General features: G+C 53.7%; 1 protein-coding gene across 1 annotated transcript in view; it reads left to right on the top strand.

Annotated features, from left to right (window-relative positions):
* The window catches only part of Ccdc33 (coiled-coil domain containing 33), a 106451-nt gene that overhangs the window by 88212 nt on the left and 747 nt on the right, over window positions 1-17492 (top strand). The window contains 9 exon segments of the mRNA XM_036194365.1: window positions 13255-13417; window positions 13668-13759; window positions 14008-14139; window positions 14221-14308; window positions 15236-15390; window positions 15755-15897; window positions 15899-15959; window positions 16574-16660; window positions 17022-17135. Coding sequence (XP_036050258.1) covers window positions 13255-13417; window positions 13668-13759; window positions 14008-14139; window positions 14221-14308; window positions 15236-15390; window positions 15755-15897; window positions 15899-15959; window positions 16574-16660; window positions 17022-17135 — 1035 coding nt within the window.

The raw sequence follows: 17492 nt of genomic DNA, 5'->3' as shown, positions 1-17492 counted from the left end.
GATGTGAGTGAAACCTGGCTCCACTGAGCATCTGTTAGCCAGTCTTGGAAGGGTCCATTGAAAGGAGGCACCCTCTGCCTGGGAGCCAGGAGGAGCAGACTCAGAACAGGTATATCTGCCCTCTGGCCCCAGGACTCATGCTTTCCAGAATAGCTATGGATGTGGCACAGAGAGAGGAGATATTCCCTGGAGTCCACAGTAACTGGACAAACTGGATCAGGAGTTTAAAGCTCTCTGGCTTTAGCCTAGGAGGCTGAATCCCACCTGCTCCGCTGGATACCTATCCCTAAACTGTTCCAGTCATCCCAGCTGGGCACCTTTCACAGAAAGGCTCAGCAAGGCTGTCACAGGTCAGCCACAGTGTTGTCAGCCACCCCTGTCCACGATGGTCCCCTCGAGCCTAGAGGTGTGAAGGGTAATGAGGCCCCATAATTAAGGCTTCTGGAGACATGGCTGGGAGATTTATAGACAGGCTTTGTCAATAACTGTGCTCTGGGCTGTGGATCCAGTGAGGCATCGATAAGTGCTCGTTAAGGCTTCTCCCTGCTCCCTGCCCTCTCCCCCCTCAGCCCCTCCCCCCACCCCCATCAGCCGCCTGTTCACAGCGCCTGTGTACACAGGCTTTGCTCAATTAATTTGCACTTGTTGGTACCATCTGTGCTTTTCATGTGTCCTTATCGAGAGCTGCTGGGCCTGCCTCCCCCTCAGATGGGCTGCAGAGCAGAGACAAGCAACCCTCTTCCTACAACTCAGGGAAGGTCAATCCAGGATCACCAAAGACAAAAGCGTGGTTTCCTGTCCCCCCCGCCTCCCCAGATTCCCACCCTGCTGAGCCAAACTTGGCCTAAGGTCCTTGTAGCCCTTTCCCCAACCTGACCCCAGCGGGCTGGATCCTAGCCCTGCAAAGGAAGCCCCCTTCTCACACCCAGTGATCAGAGAGCACAGGCATCCTAGGAGCCGAGAGACAGGACTTCCAACCTGGTTCCAGCTCTGCTCCCCACAGCATTTGACAGGTCCCTGCTCTAAGAACAGGGACACTTGGGTCACAGGACTAGGAAGGCCAAAGAAGCCACATTCAACTCAGTTGAGCAAGGGGCAGCCCAGGGGCCTAGAGTTGGACAGCTCCTCTGGGTGGATGGGGCAGGCCAGGCTATGGCCTGGTGGCTCCAGCATTCCACCCAGAGAACTGAGACGAGGTGGCATCATTGAACTGCTCTATCTGAATAGACTGAGCTAAGATAGGATCCCATTTCGTATTTCAGGCTGGCCTGGAATTCTGTGTAGTCCAGGTAGCCTCCACCTTTCCCCCTGCCCACTACCTCTCAAGTGCTAGAATTACAGGTGTGCCTCGCTACATCCCTGCTACAGCACAGCCTTCTGACCTTGGAGTTCTTAGAGGGCTGAGCTGGCTGTGGGAGGCACCACCAGCATCTCCAGTCTCCCTGCCCTTGCTTCTTCAACCTAACCTCGCCCCTGCCCTACTTCCTAGGATCCCAGAAAACCACTCCTTAGGTCCACAAAAACAAATGCAACCCACCCAGAGTCTTCCTGTAACTGCATTTTACCATGCTATGTGGGTCAAGGAATGAGCTCAGGGTACTCTTCAGTGTTCCTTTAACTGACAAAACACCCCAAATCAGACTAGTCTTCCTGTGGCTGGCCTGGGCTCCCAGGAGCTGGTTCCAGCAGCCAAGGGTGTGGTTGTTTCTCTCACAACAGCTGCACTTGCTCTGTATCCAGAGTTGGGCCCCCTGAGGGTACACTCAGGGCCCCCTGCCTCCTGCCAGAGCAGACTGGAAGACAGTCACGTCTGGGGCCTGGCTACGTCCTGTGGATGCCTCCACGTGGTACATTATTGATGGTGCTTCTAATTGTGCGTTTCCCAAAGTCTACAGGCTTTTGATGAAAAATTCATGGCACGCCCGAGGATGGCAGAACATTCGATCGATTGGCAGTGAGGCAGACAAGGGGTCCAGGGCCCCTCAGGGACAACAGCTGAAGGCTGGCTGGAGAGGGGGTAGCCATCAGTGGCACAGTGCCCTTCTCCTGGGCTTCTGGCCCTGGATTTGTAGGAGGACAGAGGTGCACAGCAGGAGGCAGCAGCCAGGAGGGGAGAAGCCAAGAGGAAGGGTAGGGGTGGTTTTGAGCCTGTATTTAGTGCCTGCTGGGTGACTTACTGTCAGGGAGGCACGTGACCATACACCAAGCCTCATATTCACTTCCCTGTTGGGAAGTATTGGGCCCTCCAGAGTCCCTCATGAGTCCCACAAAAGAGAAATGCTATTTCAGGAACCACTCCTTGGTGCCATGGAGTGTACCCAGAGCTTCACACCTTCATGTAGTCAGTCCACCGACAGCCCCACTTGAGGGGTGCAGTGATGCCCATCTCACAGAACGGACCTGAGGCCCAGAGGTGTTGAGTGACCTGTCTAAGTGAATTAGTAGCAGGGCCCATGGTCTTCCCACCTCACCAGGCCAACTTGACTACCAAGGGGGTGGATTGTCCAATGTCTTCGCCCATCCCCGTTGCACTAAGAAAAATGAAGCCGGCACACCAGAAAAAGTCTTCCCTCATTCTAGTATATGCCAGCAATATTGACAGAAGACAGAGGCCCCTAAGAATAGAGATTCTGAAGTAGGGGTGTCTCAGAGACAATTCTGTGCCACCCTGAGGTTCCAGAGAACCCTAACAGTCCTCTGTTCCTTCATTAAACTCGTACTACATCTTTATGAAGTCCCTGTTCCTGCCAAGGCATCTTGTTGGTTCCTGATGGGATACTAGCATAAAAACCTTTAAGCCACACATGTCAGGGGATAGACAGGCTAACCAGCAACACCACCGCCACCCTGTCCCATGCTCTAGGAGGGGGTCTGTGTAACCAGGCTCTTGCCCCAGGGAGGGATCTGCAGCCAGCCTCGGGTGGCTGCAGTAGATAGCCCTGCCTCGTGACACTGCGTTTCTAGGTGCTGGGCTGGGGTGTTTGGGTTTGTTTCCCTTTGCTTCCTAGAGAGTTCCTTTCAAAAACATCCACCCATGTCTGCGCTGAACTAAAGGGAAAGGAATTTGTCCAGACCATCAGGAAAGCAGAGCTGGTGGATCCTGGGGCCATGGGTGTGGTGTGGGAGGAGGGTGAGCCCAGCTTAGGCGACTGGGGGAAAGTACAGGGAGATTCAGGGAGGCAAGGGTTGGGGCTGATGGGAAAAAAGAGGCTTGAGAAGCGGACAAAGTGGAGACAGAAAGGGGACAATCAGACTGGGAGAACAGGGTGAGGGGAGGGTCTCTACGTAGTGGCATCAGAAGCCTAAGATCCTGAAGGACCCCCTCGGCTCTCTCCAGGCCTGTCATTTCCTTGCAATTCCCTGACCAAGGAGTGAGCCTAGCCTGATTCCATCACCCTAGCCAAGTGTCCCCCACCCCAGAACAAACGAAAGAGGCCCCATAGTTTATCTCCCGCTAGCTTCAGGGTTGGGCCCAGTCACCAAGCAGACATTTGTTGTAGCAACAGTCCCTGAGGACCCATCCTGGGGAACGGAACTGCTATCAACACAGATGGGGGAGCCAGGGGCCCCAGCCCCTCCAGCCCCTCCAGCCCCCAAGGTTGCCCTGGGCCTAGTTGAAAGCTGTTCTGTAAGTCTGCCCCATACCCTCTGGCTCCGCGAGATGGGTCAGCTCCTCCAGGCTGCAGGTGTGTAGGGGTATGTTGCCAGGCAACCAGCAAAGGCATTCCCAGAGTCTATGTGAGTAGGAGGCAAGGTAGGGGAGGGCCAGGCCACCACTTCTAGATGGTCCTCTTCTCGGATGGGATCTCCAGTCCCAACCCAGGCCGCTAGAGCCCACATTCAAAACCCAGGAGGGAGGAAAATGGGGCTTTGATGGAGAAATCCCTTTAAGTGATCACTGTCTCCAGTTGACTTGAATCCTAGCTATGGTATCTTGAAGATCTAGCCTCAGACCTCAATCTGTGCTGCCAGACTCAGGTGTGGGCTTTGGGGAAAATGTGGAGACATCAGAAGGGGCATCCAAGAGGATGCCGACTAGCCGCAGGCCAGGGCTTGGCACGGTGGAGTGGGGTTAATGATGGTGGTCTTTCTCACTCTAACCCCAGCTGCCAAAGCATGTGATCAGAACCCCAGAGCTCCGGTCCAGAAGGCAGCACAGGCTCCCGGCAGTAGGGGACAGCAGCAGGGAAAGACAGAGGGAAAACCGGGTACTGGCCCCACCCTGTGAACACAATCAGAGACAGCCTCTCTCTGAAAGCAGGGAAAACAAACAGAGGTGACAGGCAGGGAAGGATTCCTTGTGACTTGATCAGAATCACTCTGGGGGAGAGCTCTGTGCCCTCGGCAGCCCCCTAAGCACCCTGAGCCCTAGACTTCCCCGGCCTGAGGACAAGGGCCAGGTCAGATCCGAGTTGCTCTCAGCAGAGGCACATCTCAGAGGAAGATGGATGCTGGCTTTTAGGTGGCCAGGGTCTTCCTGGAGAAGGAGGGCGCAGGAAGCTAGATGGCATCTTGCAGAAAGCTCCACACACCTCTGTGCCCATTCCAGCCCCAGCCCCATGGTCCTGGCCTGGCCTGCTCAGGCAGCCTGGCTCCTGTGGGGGCTAATTAGACAGGGGCTGGAGTCAGATGCAGGCCAAGGCCGTGTAGCCCCTTGGAGCTTCAGGAAGGCAGGCACAAAAGCTTTCTTTGCTGCTTGGGAAGGAAAAGAGCAGGACAGAGAAAACGCACTTCTTTTGTTCCTGGGCTGTAACTAACCTTGGGCTGAATAAAGAAGCCACTGTGTCCCTGCCCCCAGGAGGGCACCCTTCATAGATCAGGGGAGGCTATTTGCAGTAGCACTTTGCATGGGTTTGTCGTGGTGCAGAGGCCCAGCTGTCAGTCAAGGGAAATGATTGGAGGAATGAGCAGCCCTCTAGTCTAGATCCCACTGTGGCTCCCATCTGCTCTCTGTGCTTCAGCAGAACTCCTGGGGCTGGCACCCTTAGACACAACCCACCCTGGTTAGTTGGGCAGGATGGGCAAGCCAGGCATGCTCCAGCTCTGTGGCATGGTCCACCTGTGTGCTATGAGTCTGCCTGTGTGATATGCAGCCCACCTGTGTGATATGAGGTCCCCCTGTGTGATATGGAGCCTACCTGTGTGATATGAGGTCCCCTGTGTGATATGAGTCCGCCTGTGTGCTATGAGTCCCTCTGTGTGATATGTGATCCGCCTGTGTGATATGTGATCCGCCTGTGTGATATGAGTCCACCTGTGTGCTATGTGGTCCGCCTGCGTGATGAGTCCCTCTGTGTGCTATGAGTCTGCCTGTGTGATATGAGTCCACCTATATGATATGTGATCCGCCTGTGTGCTATGAGTCCCCCTGTGTGAAATGAGTCTGTGTGATATGTAATCCACCTGTGTGATATTAAGTCCACCTGTGTGCTATGAAGTCCTGGCACTTGCAGCCTCCAGCCCGTGATCCAGTTATACTCACAGCCAAAACCCCATATTATCCACTCAAGTCCCACTTCTGCCACAGAGGCAAGACTCTAACCCTACAGAGGCCAGGCCCTAACCCTATAGAGGCCAGGCTCTGACCCTACAGAGACCAAGCTCTGACCTTACAGAGGCCAGGCTCTGACCCCACAGAGGCCAGGCTCTGACCCCACAGAGGCCAGGCTCTGACCCCACAGAGGCCAGGCTCTAACTCCACAGAGGCCAGGCTCTGACCCTACAGAGACCAGGCTCTGACCCCACAGAGGCCAGGCTCTGACCTTACAGAGGCCAGGCTCTGACCCTACAGAGACCAGGCTCTGACCCTTTAGTTGCCAGGAGCTTCCTGGAGGAAGGGGGCCAGAGTAGGACCTTAAAGACTGGGCGAAGTTGAGGGGGACCTCAGAGCAAAGGGTAAAAACAGAAGGCTGGATGTCTGACCCTCATGTCTGCACTAGCTCTGGCTCCAACTTCGTGGTCCTGGCCTTTGCCTGGCCAGAGATGCCTCTCTTGCCTCTTGCTTCTCAGTTGTACTTCCAGAGGTGAGTGGCATCCTCTGCACAGCAAGTACCCACACTGCTCCTGGCAGCTCTCCAAGGACAGGGACCTCCCGAACCTAACAGAGCTGAGTTCAGATTGGGAAGCTAGGGACGCTCCAGATAGTGAAAGCGACCCACAGGTAGAAAAGGGACTCACTGAGGCTGTTCCTCCACCAAGGATTTTCTCACCTCCAGCCCAAGCCCCGCTGCAGAGCTGGTCCTAGCCCCAGCCCTCCCCAGTGCGGCCCTCTGAGTCCTGGATTACAGTCCTCCTGTAGGCCACCACCTAGTGTCTGATCTCCAGCTCCCAGCTTCAGTGTTTCCACCCAGGCAATGGGCTGTTCAAGGTCCCTTGCCTGCCCTCTGGTGGTGGAAGTGAATAGAGCTTCTGAGGCCACTTGGTTCTATGGTAATTATCCTACCCACGGTGTGTAGGGAGTTTTTGTTTTTCTGGGTGGACGAAGGACAGAGGCATCAGGACTCCAGTGGAACCAGATGTTCCTGTGAGTACAGGGGCTGCCTAGCCACACTGCACTTCAACCCCTGGGACATCACTAGCTTCTTTCAGCCAATCTCAGACCATCTATCCCCCATCCTGGTTCCTTGGAGTGGACTCCCAGTTCCTTGCTCTCAAGATCGGTTTGTACAAGCTGAAGGGCCCCATTTTATTTCAAAGAAATGAGATTCATTCCTTTTTAAAGTATTATAAATACAAAGTTAGCAAAGAAGGTCTCTGGCATCCTGAGGGACCCACAGGAGCGCTAATGTGTCAAAAATGGCAAGGGTCTTAGGAGCAGTGGCTACCTGACAGAGGCAGAAAGGCAGAGAAGTCTATCAGGCCTCGGGGTAGCTGTTGGGGGGGGGGGGGGCTCCCTGGAAGTCAGCAGTGCCACACTGGGTGTGGGTCAGAGGTGGCTGCTGGTCAAATGTGCCCTCAACGGGAATGACGTGGGGCTGTTCTCATGGCTCCTTCTTCCCCTGGTTTGCTGGGCTTCTCTCTGGGAAAACAATGGGCTTTATGAGGCAGACAAACACACACACACACACACACACACACACACACACATACACACACACAGAGAGAGAGAGAGAGAGAGAGAGAGAGAGAGAGAGAGAGAGAGGAAGGAAGGAAGGAAGGGAGAGAGAGAGAAAGAAAAAGAAGAAAGAAAGAAGGAAAGAAAGAAAGAGAAAGAAAGGAAAAAGAGGAGGAGACGGAGTTTCAAGCATTTCCCACCTCCTAGGGGTCTCCAAGGCCAGGGCCAGATTGCCTAGGGTAGGTAGGGAGAGGCCTGACTCAGGCCCACGTAGACTCCACCTCTCCAGGAGAGGAAAAGTAAGGCATTTTCAGCCGCCTTCTTGTTCCATCAGAGCAGAAGGCTGAGAGGACCAGCACTGGAGAACGGAAGAGTGCCTGGAGGAGGAGCTGGCAGTGTAGAGCAGAATAGATGCCTGGGAGCTGGGAGCCATGGTGGTTAGCTGGAGAGAGTCAGGCCATGGCAGCACTCAGGTCCTCTCCAGCCAGGCCTCCTCGCTCCTTGAGTTCCACAGAACACGCTCTTCACAGCCATCCAGTTGTACCTGTGTCCCTTAGGAATGAAGCAAAAGACCATCCAGCCCTTCCTCCCCTGGATTGGCTTCTTCCTCAGCAAGGAGAGTGGAATGGCCTCCCCTTCGGACTGGTTACAACTAGGGGAAACGAGGCAAGAATCTGGCTACCCAAAGCCCTTACGTTTAGAATTGAGTTCAGGGTTAAGCGTTAGGGGAGAGCGTCCATCCACGCAGGCACCTGGGACCTCTAGGTTTCCATCTGGGCTGAGTGTTCACAGAACATACTACTTGGGTAGAAGAATTTTCTCTCTTGGCAAAGATTTGGGTATGTGTGGGTAATGCTTTCTAACCCACCACCCCTCCTTCCCAGCTGTGTGCACCAGGGTTAGCGTCAAGAGTCTGCAGCTGTGGGAGAAGTTGAGCTAGCTTCATTATAGGTCTTGTTCGAAGCCCTACCCCATGCCTCAGGCCCATAATCTGCCCTAGAGCTAACAAAGGACCCTGCTGAGGTTCAAGAATTGCTGTGTGACTTCAGGCAAGTCACTGCACCTCTCTGGTTTCTATAGATGGTTCTCAGCAGAGGACACCCATCATAAACAGGGTGGATCTTAGAAGGACAGCTGGATCATCTGGAGAAGGGACGTGTGTGCTGGTGGGGCTAGGTGGCAAAACCCTCTAATACTCAAGCTTTCTCTGCAAGACTAGCCCCAGGGCTTCTCGGGAAGCCTTGTCCTCTTCTTGGGACAGACTGAAAACTGAGCATCGGCAGGAGGCGGCTGCCCTCTGGCGGCAGCAAAGGCAAACCACACACCAGTATCCTGTGCCCACGAGCAGGGGCCCTGGGGGCTGAGGCTGGGCGGTGGTTAAGCAAGCCTAGTGAACCCAGATCCCTGCTCAGCCTCATACTACTGTCCACAGCCCCAGCATTCTTCAGGTAGTCCTATGGTCTCGGCTTGGACACCTGACTCATCCTGCTTGTCTTCCCCTCGACACCCCCCATTCCCCTCCCCCTGTCTTGAGTGCTCCTCGCCACCCACCACCTCCTTTGCCTCAGTTTCCTGCAGCAGAGGCCAGGCTACTTTTCCAGCTTTCTCTGCTGCTCTCCTCCACCCTTTCTCCCCTCTCCACGACTTCTCCTGGGCTTGGAAGCCCCTCCCTCCAGGTACCACCCATATCCTCAGAGAAGCTTGGGTCCTTGCTGCCTCCAGGAAGCTTTCCAGGCTTCCTAAGCTGGGAACAGGAAGCCCCTCCTACCACAGACATGGCAAGCGTCTACCAGCCCCTCGGTGGAGAGGTGAACATCTGTGGGCAGAGACAACAGTCTAGCTTAGCTCTGCTCAAGGATCCACGTGGCCCAGAACTGTACACAGTGGCCCTCAGCAAGCCTTGACCACCCAAGGGAATTATCGTGATGCTTTGTGATAGTCTCTGGGGCACACCACTTCCAGCCTCAGTTTCCCTATCAGTATAGTGATGGTACAAGGGCCCTTCGGACTACATAATTGGTGGCAGCCAGGTGTGTGTAGGGTCCCCCCATTGGGTGATGTGCTTCAGACTTCAGCATAAGTTCTGACCAGAGTCTAAACATCTCCCTTGGGCTCAGAGAGCCCCCACCCTCCTCCTCTGTGGAAATGGGCTTCAGTCCAGTAAACTGGGACTCATTATATAAGAATTTCTGGGCCCAGTGCCCAGGGCCATTCTGGAATGCTTTCAAGCACCTTAAAGTGGTTCCGGGAAGAGAGCTACTATCTCTAGGCACCCTAGTGCCAGGGCCAGGGCTAACCTTTCTATTGCCCTCATATTGTACTAGTTCTTGGGGCTGATTTTTCATCCCACAAATGAGGACACTGAAGCTTAAGTGTCCCCATTGCTGAGCCCACAGGATGCTGTGGCTGTGGCAAAGTCCGCCAATACTCCTGGGCAGGGGAAAACTAGAACATGGTGCTCTGACATTTTCCCCCACAGGATGCTGTGGCTGTGGCAAAGTCCGCCAATACTCCTGGGCAGGGGAAAACTAGAACGTGGTGCTCTGACATTTTCCCCCACAGGATGCTGTGGCTGTGGCAAAGTCCGCCAATACTCCTGGGCAGGGGAAAACTAGAACGTGGTGCTCTGACATTTCTCACTCTGGCAGGCTCTGAGGGTTGGGATCCTAGTGGAGGGTGTCAGTGGGTAAGGAGAGTGCAAAGGGTCCTGGGGTCAGGCATAGTGGAATTTGAGTCAGGGCCTCTGAGGACGTGCCTGTCCTCCCCCCAAGAGGTAACTAGAGAGCAAGATCATAAGGAGAATCTGAAGCATGGTGTCCTGTGTGTTTTCAAGGCTGGAATGTGACGTAGACCGTGGCCCTGAGAGTAGCCTGGCTGCAGACCTCTGTGGCCAGAGGTCAGGGCTGCCAGCTTGAGCCTTGTGGTCTACCAGCCCAGCTGTGCTGCCAAGGTCCCTGCGTGGCCATGCAAATGGGGGGGGGGGGGCAGCTGAGATTCCCACAGGAACAGCACCGGCTGGAGTAGGGAGGATGAGCCAGGAGCCCACACTGTCTCCCTAGGGAGGCCCCACTCCCAGGGAACAGGCAGGGCTTGGCTAAGAGCCGAGGGAGGAAGATGAGGCTAGTCTTCAAGGGGTGGAGCCCCCAGGACCCACTGACCCTCCTCTAGAAGGACCTGCTGGCTGAGGCAGGGGGCCACCTCACCAGAAGCCAGCCTCTCCCTCTGCCCTCTACTTTGTTGTTTTATGATCTCTGTTTTCTTCATCTATGGGGGAGGGTATACCTAACAGAGCCATGCTTAATTCCCTCATATCCCAGAGCTGCAGAAATGGGGAACGGTGGAATCTTAAAAATGATAATTCCCTGAATGAGAAGCGGGCTGACCAGACCCTATGGGATGGACCAAGGGATTGGCAACCTCTTGCCCAAAATTCCTCATATGTGCATGCTCACATCCCATCCCAGTGAAGTTTAAGATTGTGTTAACTTCCCACGTGATCTCTTCATTTCACAATAGAGTGTGGCCTTCTCTCTGTACCAGGACAATTAATTCTAGGACACTCCATACAACTAGACCAGACACTAGAGAAGCCGTAGTGTAAGACTACAAACTGCTGAATGGTGCATTCTTGAACATGTACGTAGGAATGTGTGTGTGTTACGGCAATCACCTTAGAAGCCACTAACCCCATTGGGGCTGTCGTAATCAGGGAATCGTGATAAGAGGTTGAAGCAGCTAGGGAAGGAAGGAGATGATCCTCTCTTCTGAAATAGCAGAGACTTCCTCCAGCCAACCCCTGGGCCCTGGGTTCAATCAGTCACGGGACGTGCCATAAAGTGAAGGCCACCCAGCAGAAGGGGAGCCAGAAGGCCTAGGTAGTAAGAAGGAAAGGGGGAAAAGGTCTATTGAGTGTAACAGCCATTGAAGCAGAGACGAGACAGACTGAGAATAGTGTCATCACACACACACACACACACACACACCGCCAACATGTGCCAAGCCCAACCTGTGCTCACAGCAACACCCAGGCCTCCAGGGGGTCATGAGCTCCACACATGTCTCTGACTCCAAGTATGTGCATGTGCATGAGTGTGTATATGAGTGTGCATGAGTGTGCATGAGTGTGTGTGTGGTCCCAGGTCCAGGGTCCCAGTTAGCACCCCGGCTGAGGATCCAGATGGGTGCAGACCTGAGGAAGCCGCAGCAGAGGCTAAGGAGACAGAGGGACCATAGCCAGAAGATGAGACAGCATGACAGATGACAAGTGGTGTCTGATGAGATCCTGCTGGCTGGGGACCCCTCCCCCAGAACTGCGCCCCACCACGCAGCAGGTGGGAGACCACAGCTAGGATGTAACTGGCTCACACCTTCCCCCACCAGGCAGCAGGAGACCAGGGGAGAGTTGGCTGTAGAGTTGTCCTTTCTGGGGCCTGAGAATCAGGCTAGGCCTGTGAGACTGACCCACAGGAGCAAGGTTTCCCACAGCCTGGAAGTCCACAGGCAACTCAGAGAGCACGCTGGTCTCCTCCCTCTTCACCCCCAAGCCCAGCTCTGAGCCCTGCTCTTCCAGGACCTTTCTGGCTTGAATCTTGGAGTTCTCTCTCTCTCTCTCTCTCTCTCTCTCTCTCTCTCTCTCTCTCTCTCTGTCTCTCTCTCTCTCTCTCTCTCTCTCTGTCTCTCTCTCTCTCTCTCTCTCTCTCTCTCTCTCTCTCTCTCTCTTAAATATATTTTGTCTTAAGGCACTGTGTACTTGAAACTTGTAACCACAGTACAGAATCCGATTGGCAAGCAAACCCAGGGCTCCAGATATGGCTCAGTAGGTAAAGTGCTTGCTTGCCTTGCAAGCGCAGGATCTTGAGTTTGATGCCCGGCACCCATGTAAATGTCAGGCCTGGTAACTGAATGTTTATCATCCCAGCATGAGGGAAGTGAAGATAGAAGGACCCTTAGGACTCACTGACCAACCAATCTAGCCTAATGGATGAGCCCAGGCCAATGAGAAATTGCCCCTTTCCAAGGAGTGGATCTCATTCATGAGCTTGACATCCAAGGCTGAACACACACATGTACGCAAGCAGGCACACCCGCACACACATAAAATGCACAAAACAAAAAAATGTAGCTCAATTGTTCTATACACACATGGGCAGATTTTAGTTTTGTTTAAAAAAAAAAAACACATCAATAACAAAAAACAGACTCAAGTACCAGTAGGCTTCAATTTCAGACCCTGACTTTACTGCCCATTATTCTCGACACTGAGGCTGCTCGCTTCTCTGGGGCTTGTCCTCAGTTTCCTCCTCTGTTAAGTGGGGGCAATTAATAGTACCTATCCCATAGGCTTGTTGGAGATTGAATGCAGGCACACAAAGCTCTTAGCAGGAGGCTTGGGGTGTGAGGAAGCCCAGTGAACATCAACACTATGATTACTGAGTTTCCAAACCTAAGTCAGCTTCCTGCCCCCACCTCCTGCATCTCCCCCATCTTGTATCTGGATCCTGACCTTAACCCTGAGATCTTACCCGAGTCTCCAGAGTCTGCTTGGTATCTCTTCTTGGATGCTGAGCGGTTTGGGAAGCTGATGGTAGGTCAGCCCCCAGGTAGCTTCACTGGACAGTCTGAGACTCCTCCTGGGAAGGAGTTGGGTTAGAGGGGGAAGCTTAAGGAGGGAGAAGGTGAAGAAGTAGATAGGGTTTACTCAGAACTGGAAACTGGAAATGTGGCTCCATCCTTTGAGTCTGTTGCCTGCAGGCTTCTTTACCTGATTCCTGAACCCTAGGATCCCTTGGTGTCATATGAATCTGTGTGGTCCCTGAGGAGACACATTACTGTGGCTGTCCTAATGTTTCCAGGAGAGATGGGGGCCATGTCCAACCACTCTTCTGAGCAATCTCTAAGGCTTGGGGCACAAGGCTGACACTGCTCACAGAGTTAAGAGTGGCTCACTGTTGCAGGGTGGCACACACCTCCCAGCACTCGGGAGGCAGAGCCAGGCAGATCTCTGAGTTCGAGGCCAGCCTGGTCTACAGTGCGAGATCCAGGAAAGGCGCAAAGCTACACAGAGAAACCCTGTCTCGAAGAAAAAGTAAAATAAACAGACAAACCAAAAAAAAGTGGCTTACTGTGGGTGCAGATGTAGAATGGGATCCTGGGGGTTTGGGCATGGGGTAAGAGTTCATCTGAGGATTCTGGGATCCTAGGAGATGAACAACTACCGGCGGGCCTTGCAGAAAATGGCAGAGGACATCCTGGCACTGAGGAAGCAAGCCGGCATCCTGGAGGAGGAGAACCGTATGCTGAGGAGCCAACTGACCCAGCAGAGCATGGAAGAAGAGCAGAGCAGAGCTGAAGAGGAGAGCCTGGGTGAGCCTTTGGACACCTGTTGGGGCCCAGGCTCTGGGGCTGAGCATAGCCTGGGGCTCACACTGCTCATTGTCAGGGTGCTAGGGAGCTTTCTCCAGATGTTGTGTGTCCCATGAGTCCCTCCATCCCTCCTGCCCCTTCCCACTGTACAACTTAGGAGGGGAAACAGAAAATACAGTCTTGCGTCAAGCCCCAGAGCTGGGGTACCCTTGCCTCCATCTACTCTCAAGCGAGCTTCTTCCCACCCCAGCAGTGTCCATGAAGCAGAGTCTACTGCTGAGTGAACTGGATATAAAGAGGCTGCGAGACAGGGTGCAGCACCTGCAGAATGAGCTGATTCGGGTGAGCCAAGGCTTGAGGGCCAGAGGGTCAGTGGGGCCGAGCAAAGTCCTGAGAAGTATTCCAGAGCAGATAAGAAAGAAAGAAAGAAAGAAAGAAAGAAAGAAAGAAAGAAAGAAAGAAAGAAAGAAAGAAAGAAAGAAAGAAAGCACACAGTGGGGAGGTGGCCGGCAGTGCAGGGCTCGGTAGGATCCCACATGTACCCTTGTGGCTGGGGTAACTCCCAGGTACCCCTTCACCTCCACCTGCAGAAGAATGATCGAGAGAAGGAGTTGCTGCTTCTGTACCAGGCCCAGCAGCCACAGGCTGCTCAGCTGAAGCGGTACCAGGACAAGCTGCAGAAGATGAAGGCCCTGGAGGACACTGTACGGCACCAGGAGAAGGTAGGTGCTGGGGTCATCTGCAGAGGAGGGGCTGCAGCTGTGGAGCTGTCAGGCCAGCCCAGCCTTGGTCTCTGTCACCAGGTGATTGAGAAAATGGAGCAAGTATTGGAAGAAAGGCTCCGTGAGAAGAAGGAGCCAGCACCAGCAAACAGGCCCCAGAGGAATCCCAACGTGGGTGGATCTGCTCCCCAAGGTAGATCTCAGAGTAAATGACGTTCCAGCTTTTTGTCTCATCCTGGAGCCTCACACACCCCCAGTTTCACAAGAACTTGAAGAGGGGGCAGTGCTCTACTGTGTCTGTGAGCTGGAGACGAGTACTCCTCTCCTCTCTCAGGAAGAGGGGTACTGAGAGATGCCATGGTGCCCTCCTTCTGCCAGGAAGCCCCTGAGGACACAAGGGCACTGAGTGAGCCAAGTAGGAAGAGACCAGACCCCTAGGGTTGAGGCCCCATGAACCACAGGAGCAGAGAGGGACTTCCCCATATGAAGGGCCTTCTAGGCCACAATACCCAAGTCCTCAGCTTCCTCACCTTCTGGCATCTTTTCTGTTCTGCCTCCACAAAGCAAAAAGACAACACCATTGGTGTAAGCCACAGCTATCCACAAGTGTCGATCAAAGACAGCTCTGATAGGCAGGAAAGACTAAGATGATGCCATATCAGGTCAGTTGTCTCCCTGGCCATGTGGAGACTCCCCCAAGCACCTCGGTATGCCTGGGCTCCGTCTTCACAGAGGGCTAGGCACTGGGAGTCTGAAAGTTTTCAGAAAACAATGGAAGTCTCAGGGCTCCTTAAGTCACCTGGAATGTGGGCTAGAGTCTATGGAGGGCAACAACCAGGTCCAAGGACCAGAGAGTGACCAGAGAGACAAATACAAGGACGAATGAGTAGAGAGGCACACAGGGGAAACAATGGAGGAAGATTCTAAACAGCCTGCGAATACAGCCTGAGGGATGTGGACCTGACTCCACCCGCAAAGGGGAGCCATTGTTAGCTTGAGAGCAGAATAGGGCAAAATGCTGGGGCAAATGGGGCCTTAGGGGCAAGAAAACCCATCTCACAAGCACCTGTGGCCATGTTCACAGCCTTCCCCACGTTCACGGCCTCTGGCATTTCCACGGGCCCCACGGGAGAGAACGTGGCTGTTGATCTTTACTCCATGCTGCTGGCAGAAAACACAAGGCTGCGGGCAGAGTTGGAAAAGAACCGCCAGCAGTCAGCCCCCATCATTCTGCAGCAGCAGGCCTTGCCGGTAAGAGCTGCCAACACGGGCCTCTTGAGCCTGCCACCACTGGTCAGCGTGTACCGCACCATCACCCCCAGCCTGGGCCAGGTTGAAGATCCAGCCCAGAGTCTGGGCTTCCCAGCACCCAGGGCCACTGGAAACACTCATACTCACACTTTGCACTCCTTGCTCTTGTGACCCTAAGATGAATGTCTTGCCCTCATCTAGCAGCACCCTGGGAGAGAACAAGGCCCTGGCTCACCCTTGACCTCTGAACCCTGACTCCACCTGCCACCTGGCTTGCTCCCACTTGGACACCCGCCTCCCACCTTGGGCCTCTCAGAACCTTCTGGGGTGGTTCAGCCTTGGAGAACCCTTTTCCCCATCCCAGGTGGATCCCAGGGAGTTGGGAGCAGGTGGAGACTTGGCAGAGAGGCTACGAGACACAAATGGCCCAGGCCACTCCAAGTGCACAGAGACCTTGCCAGCACAGGTGGGTGTCCCGGGGGCTACTCCACTGCCTAGGCTGTTTCAAGTGTCCTGCTGTACACAAACCCAAAGTCAGTATTTGGAGTTATGGTGGCAAGAGGACGCAGGTGAGTGGTTCTCGTCCTCCAGGAAGTTAGTTCTGTATGGAATGTCCCAGTGCATGGACAGACAGGTAAAGCATGAAAAAGATGGGCATCCTTTGTTTTACTGAGCCTTCATCTACAGAAAGACTCCCAGCTCAACCACCTTCTGGGTATTAAAGGCAGCTCATTAGTGCATTTTACATAAGCAGTTGGTATGTTAAAACATTAGGTGTGAGTTGGGGGTGTAGCTTAGTTGATAGAGTGCTTGTCTAGCATATATGAAGCCCTGTGTTCAATCCCCAGCACTGCATAAACCTGTGCATGCCTGTAACCCCAGCACTCTGGAGATTGAGGCAGGAGGATCAGAAGCCAAGGTTATTCTCATTACATAGTGAGTTCAAGACCAGCCTGGAATATATGTGATTCCACCTAAAAAATAATTCTTTTAACATCAGATTCTCCTAACTTGAGTGGGAAACAACATGGGGAAATTGCACATCAAGCCCTATGCAGCAGGCCTTAAGGAAGAGGCCCTGGCCCGGGAGAGAGGCTCTGTATCTGCAGCTGACCCATACCTGGCTGGTTTTTCCCGCAGTACCTTGTGCTTCCTTGGATCTCATGAGTGTCTGCTCCCACAGGATCTCCTTGGTGCTACTTCAGACAAGTTTAACCTCCTCACCAAGCTAGAACAAGCTCAGAATCGGATCTTGTCCCTGGAAAACCAGGTAGGTGAGATGCTGGGGTTGATCAGGCTGGACCAGGCTCACTGTTCAGCCTCTGGCCAGGAGCAAGGCTTAGTATACAAGTAGGGTCAAGGCTCAGTGTGTGGCTACAGAATTAGGGCCCATTATGTAACCAGGGCAGCCTTAGTCTGTGACCAGAGTGAATGAAGGCCCAGTGTGGACTCCATACGGACTGCAGAGGAGATCTGTCTGTGTCTTAGGCTGCCTGTTTGGCCCCTTACCTCTACTACTGCCAGAGTTTGGCATTTTCCCAGAGGACAGGCCCAAACTCTGTTTGTCCTAGCTCTGGGGGAGGAGCTGGGCTGACAGCTGGTTTTCCAAACGCCCCTCTCCATGTCTGCAGCTGGAGGACTCAGCTCGCCGCTGGGCACAAGAGAAGCAAAACTTGGCCATACGGCTTCAGGAGCAACAACATGGCTTTGGACACCCATCACACTCCATTATCATAGACCAGCCTGTGAGTGACCCTGACACAGAAGTTCCTGGGGATCCATTCCACACCCAAATCACTGGGCCCTGAAAAAAACTTGGGGGATAGATCTTAAGCTAAGAATGCCAAGTCTTGAGCTGAGGTCCCTACTGTCAGCAAACTGGATCCTCAAGTGACCTCCATTCTCTCACTCAGCCGAAAGGATAGGAATGCCTTCCAACATGTTCCATTTCCCATTGGTTGTGCTGAACCTCAAGGAGGACATAACTGTGGATGAGAAATGGCCTACACAGGCATTTCTAGAATGTTCTGGCTCTACTCTGACATCACACAAGGGCAGAATACCTTGAACCTCTTCCCACCCAATTTCTAGTGCAATAGATT

This window comes from Onychomys torridus, chromosome 7 (assembly GCF_903995425.1).
Source record: "Onychomys torridus chromosome 7, mOncTor1.1, whole genome shotgun sequence".
Taxonomy (NCBI): Eukaryota; Metazoa; Chordata; class Mammalia; order Rodentia; family Cricetidae; genus Onychomys; species Onychomys torridus.
The sequence above is the reverse complement of the archived record's forward strand: the minus strand, read 5'-3'. Positions and strand labels throughout refer to the sequence as shown.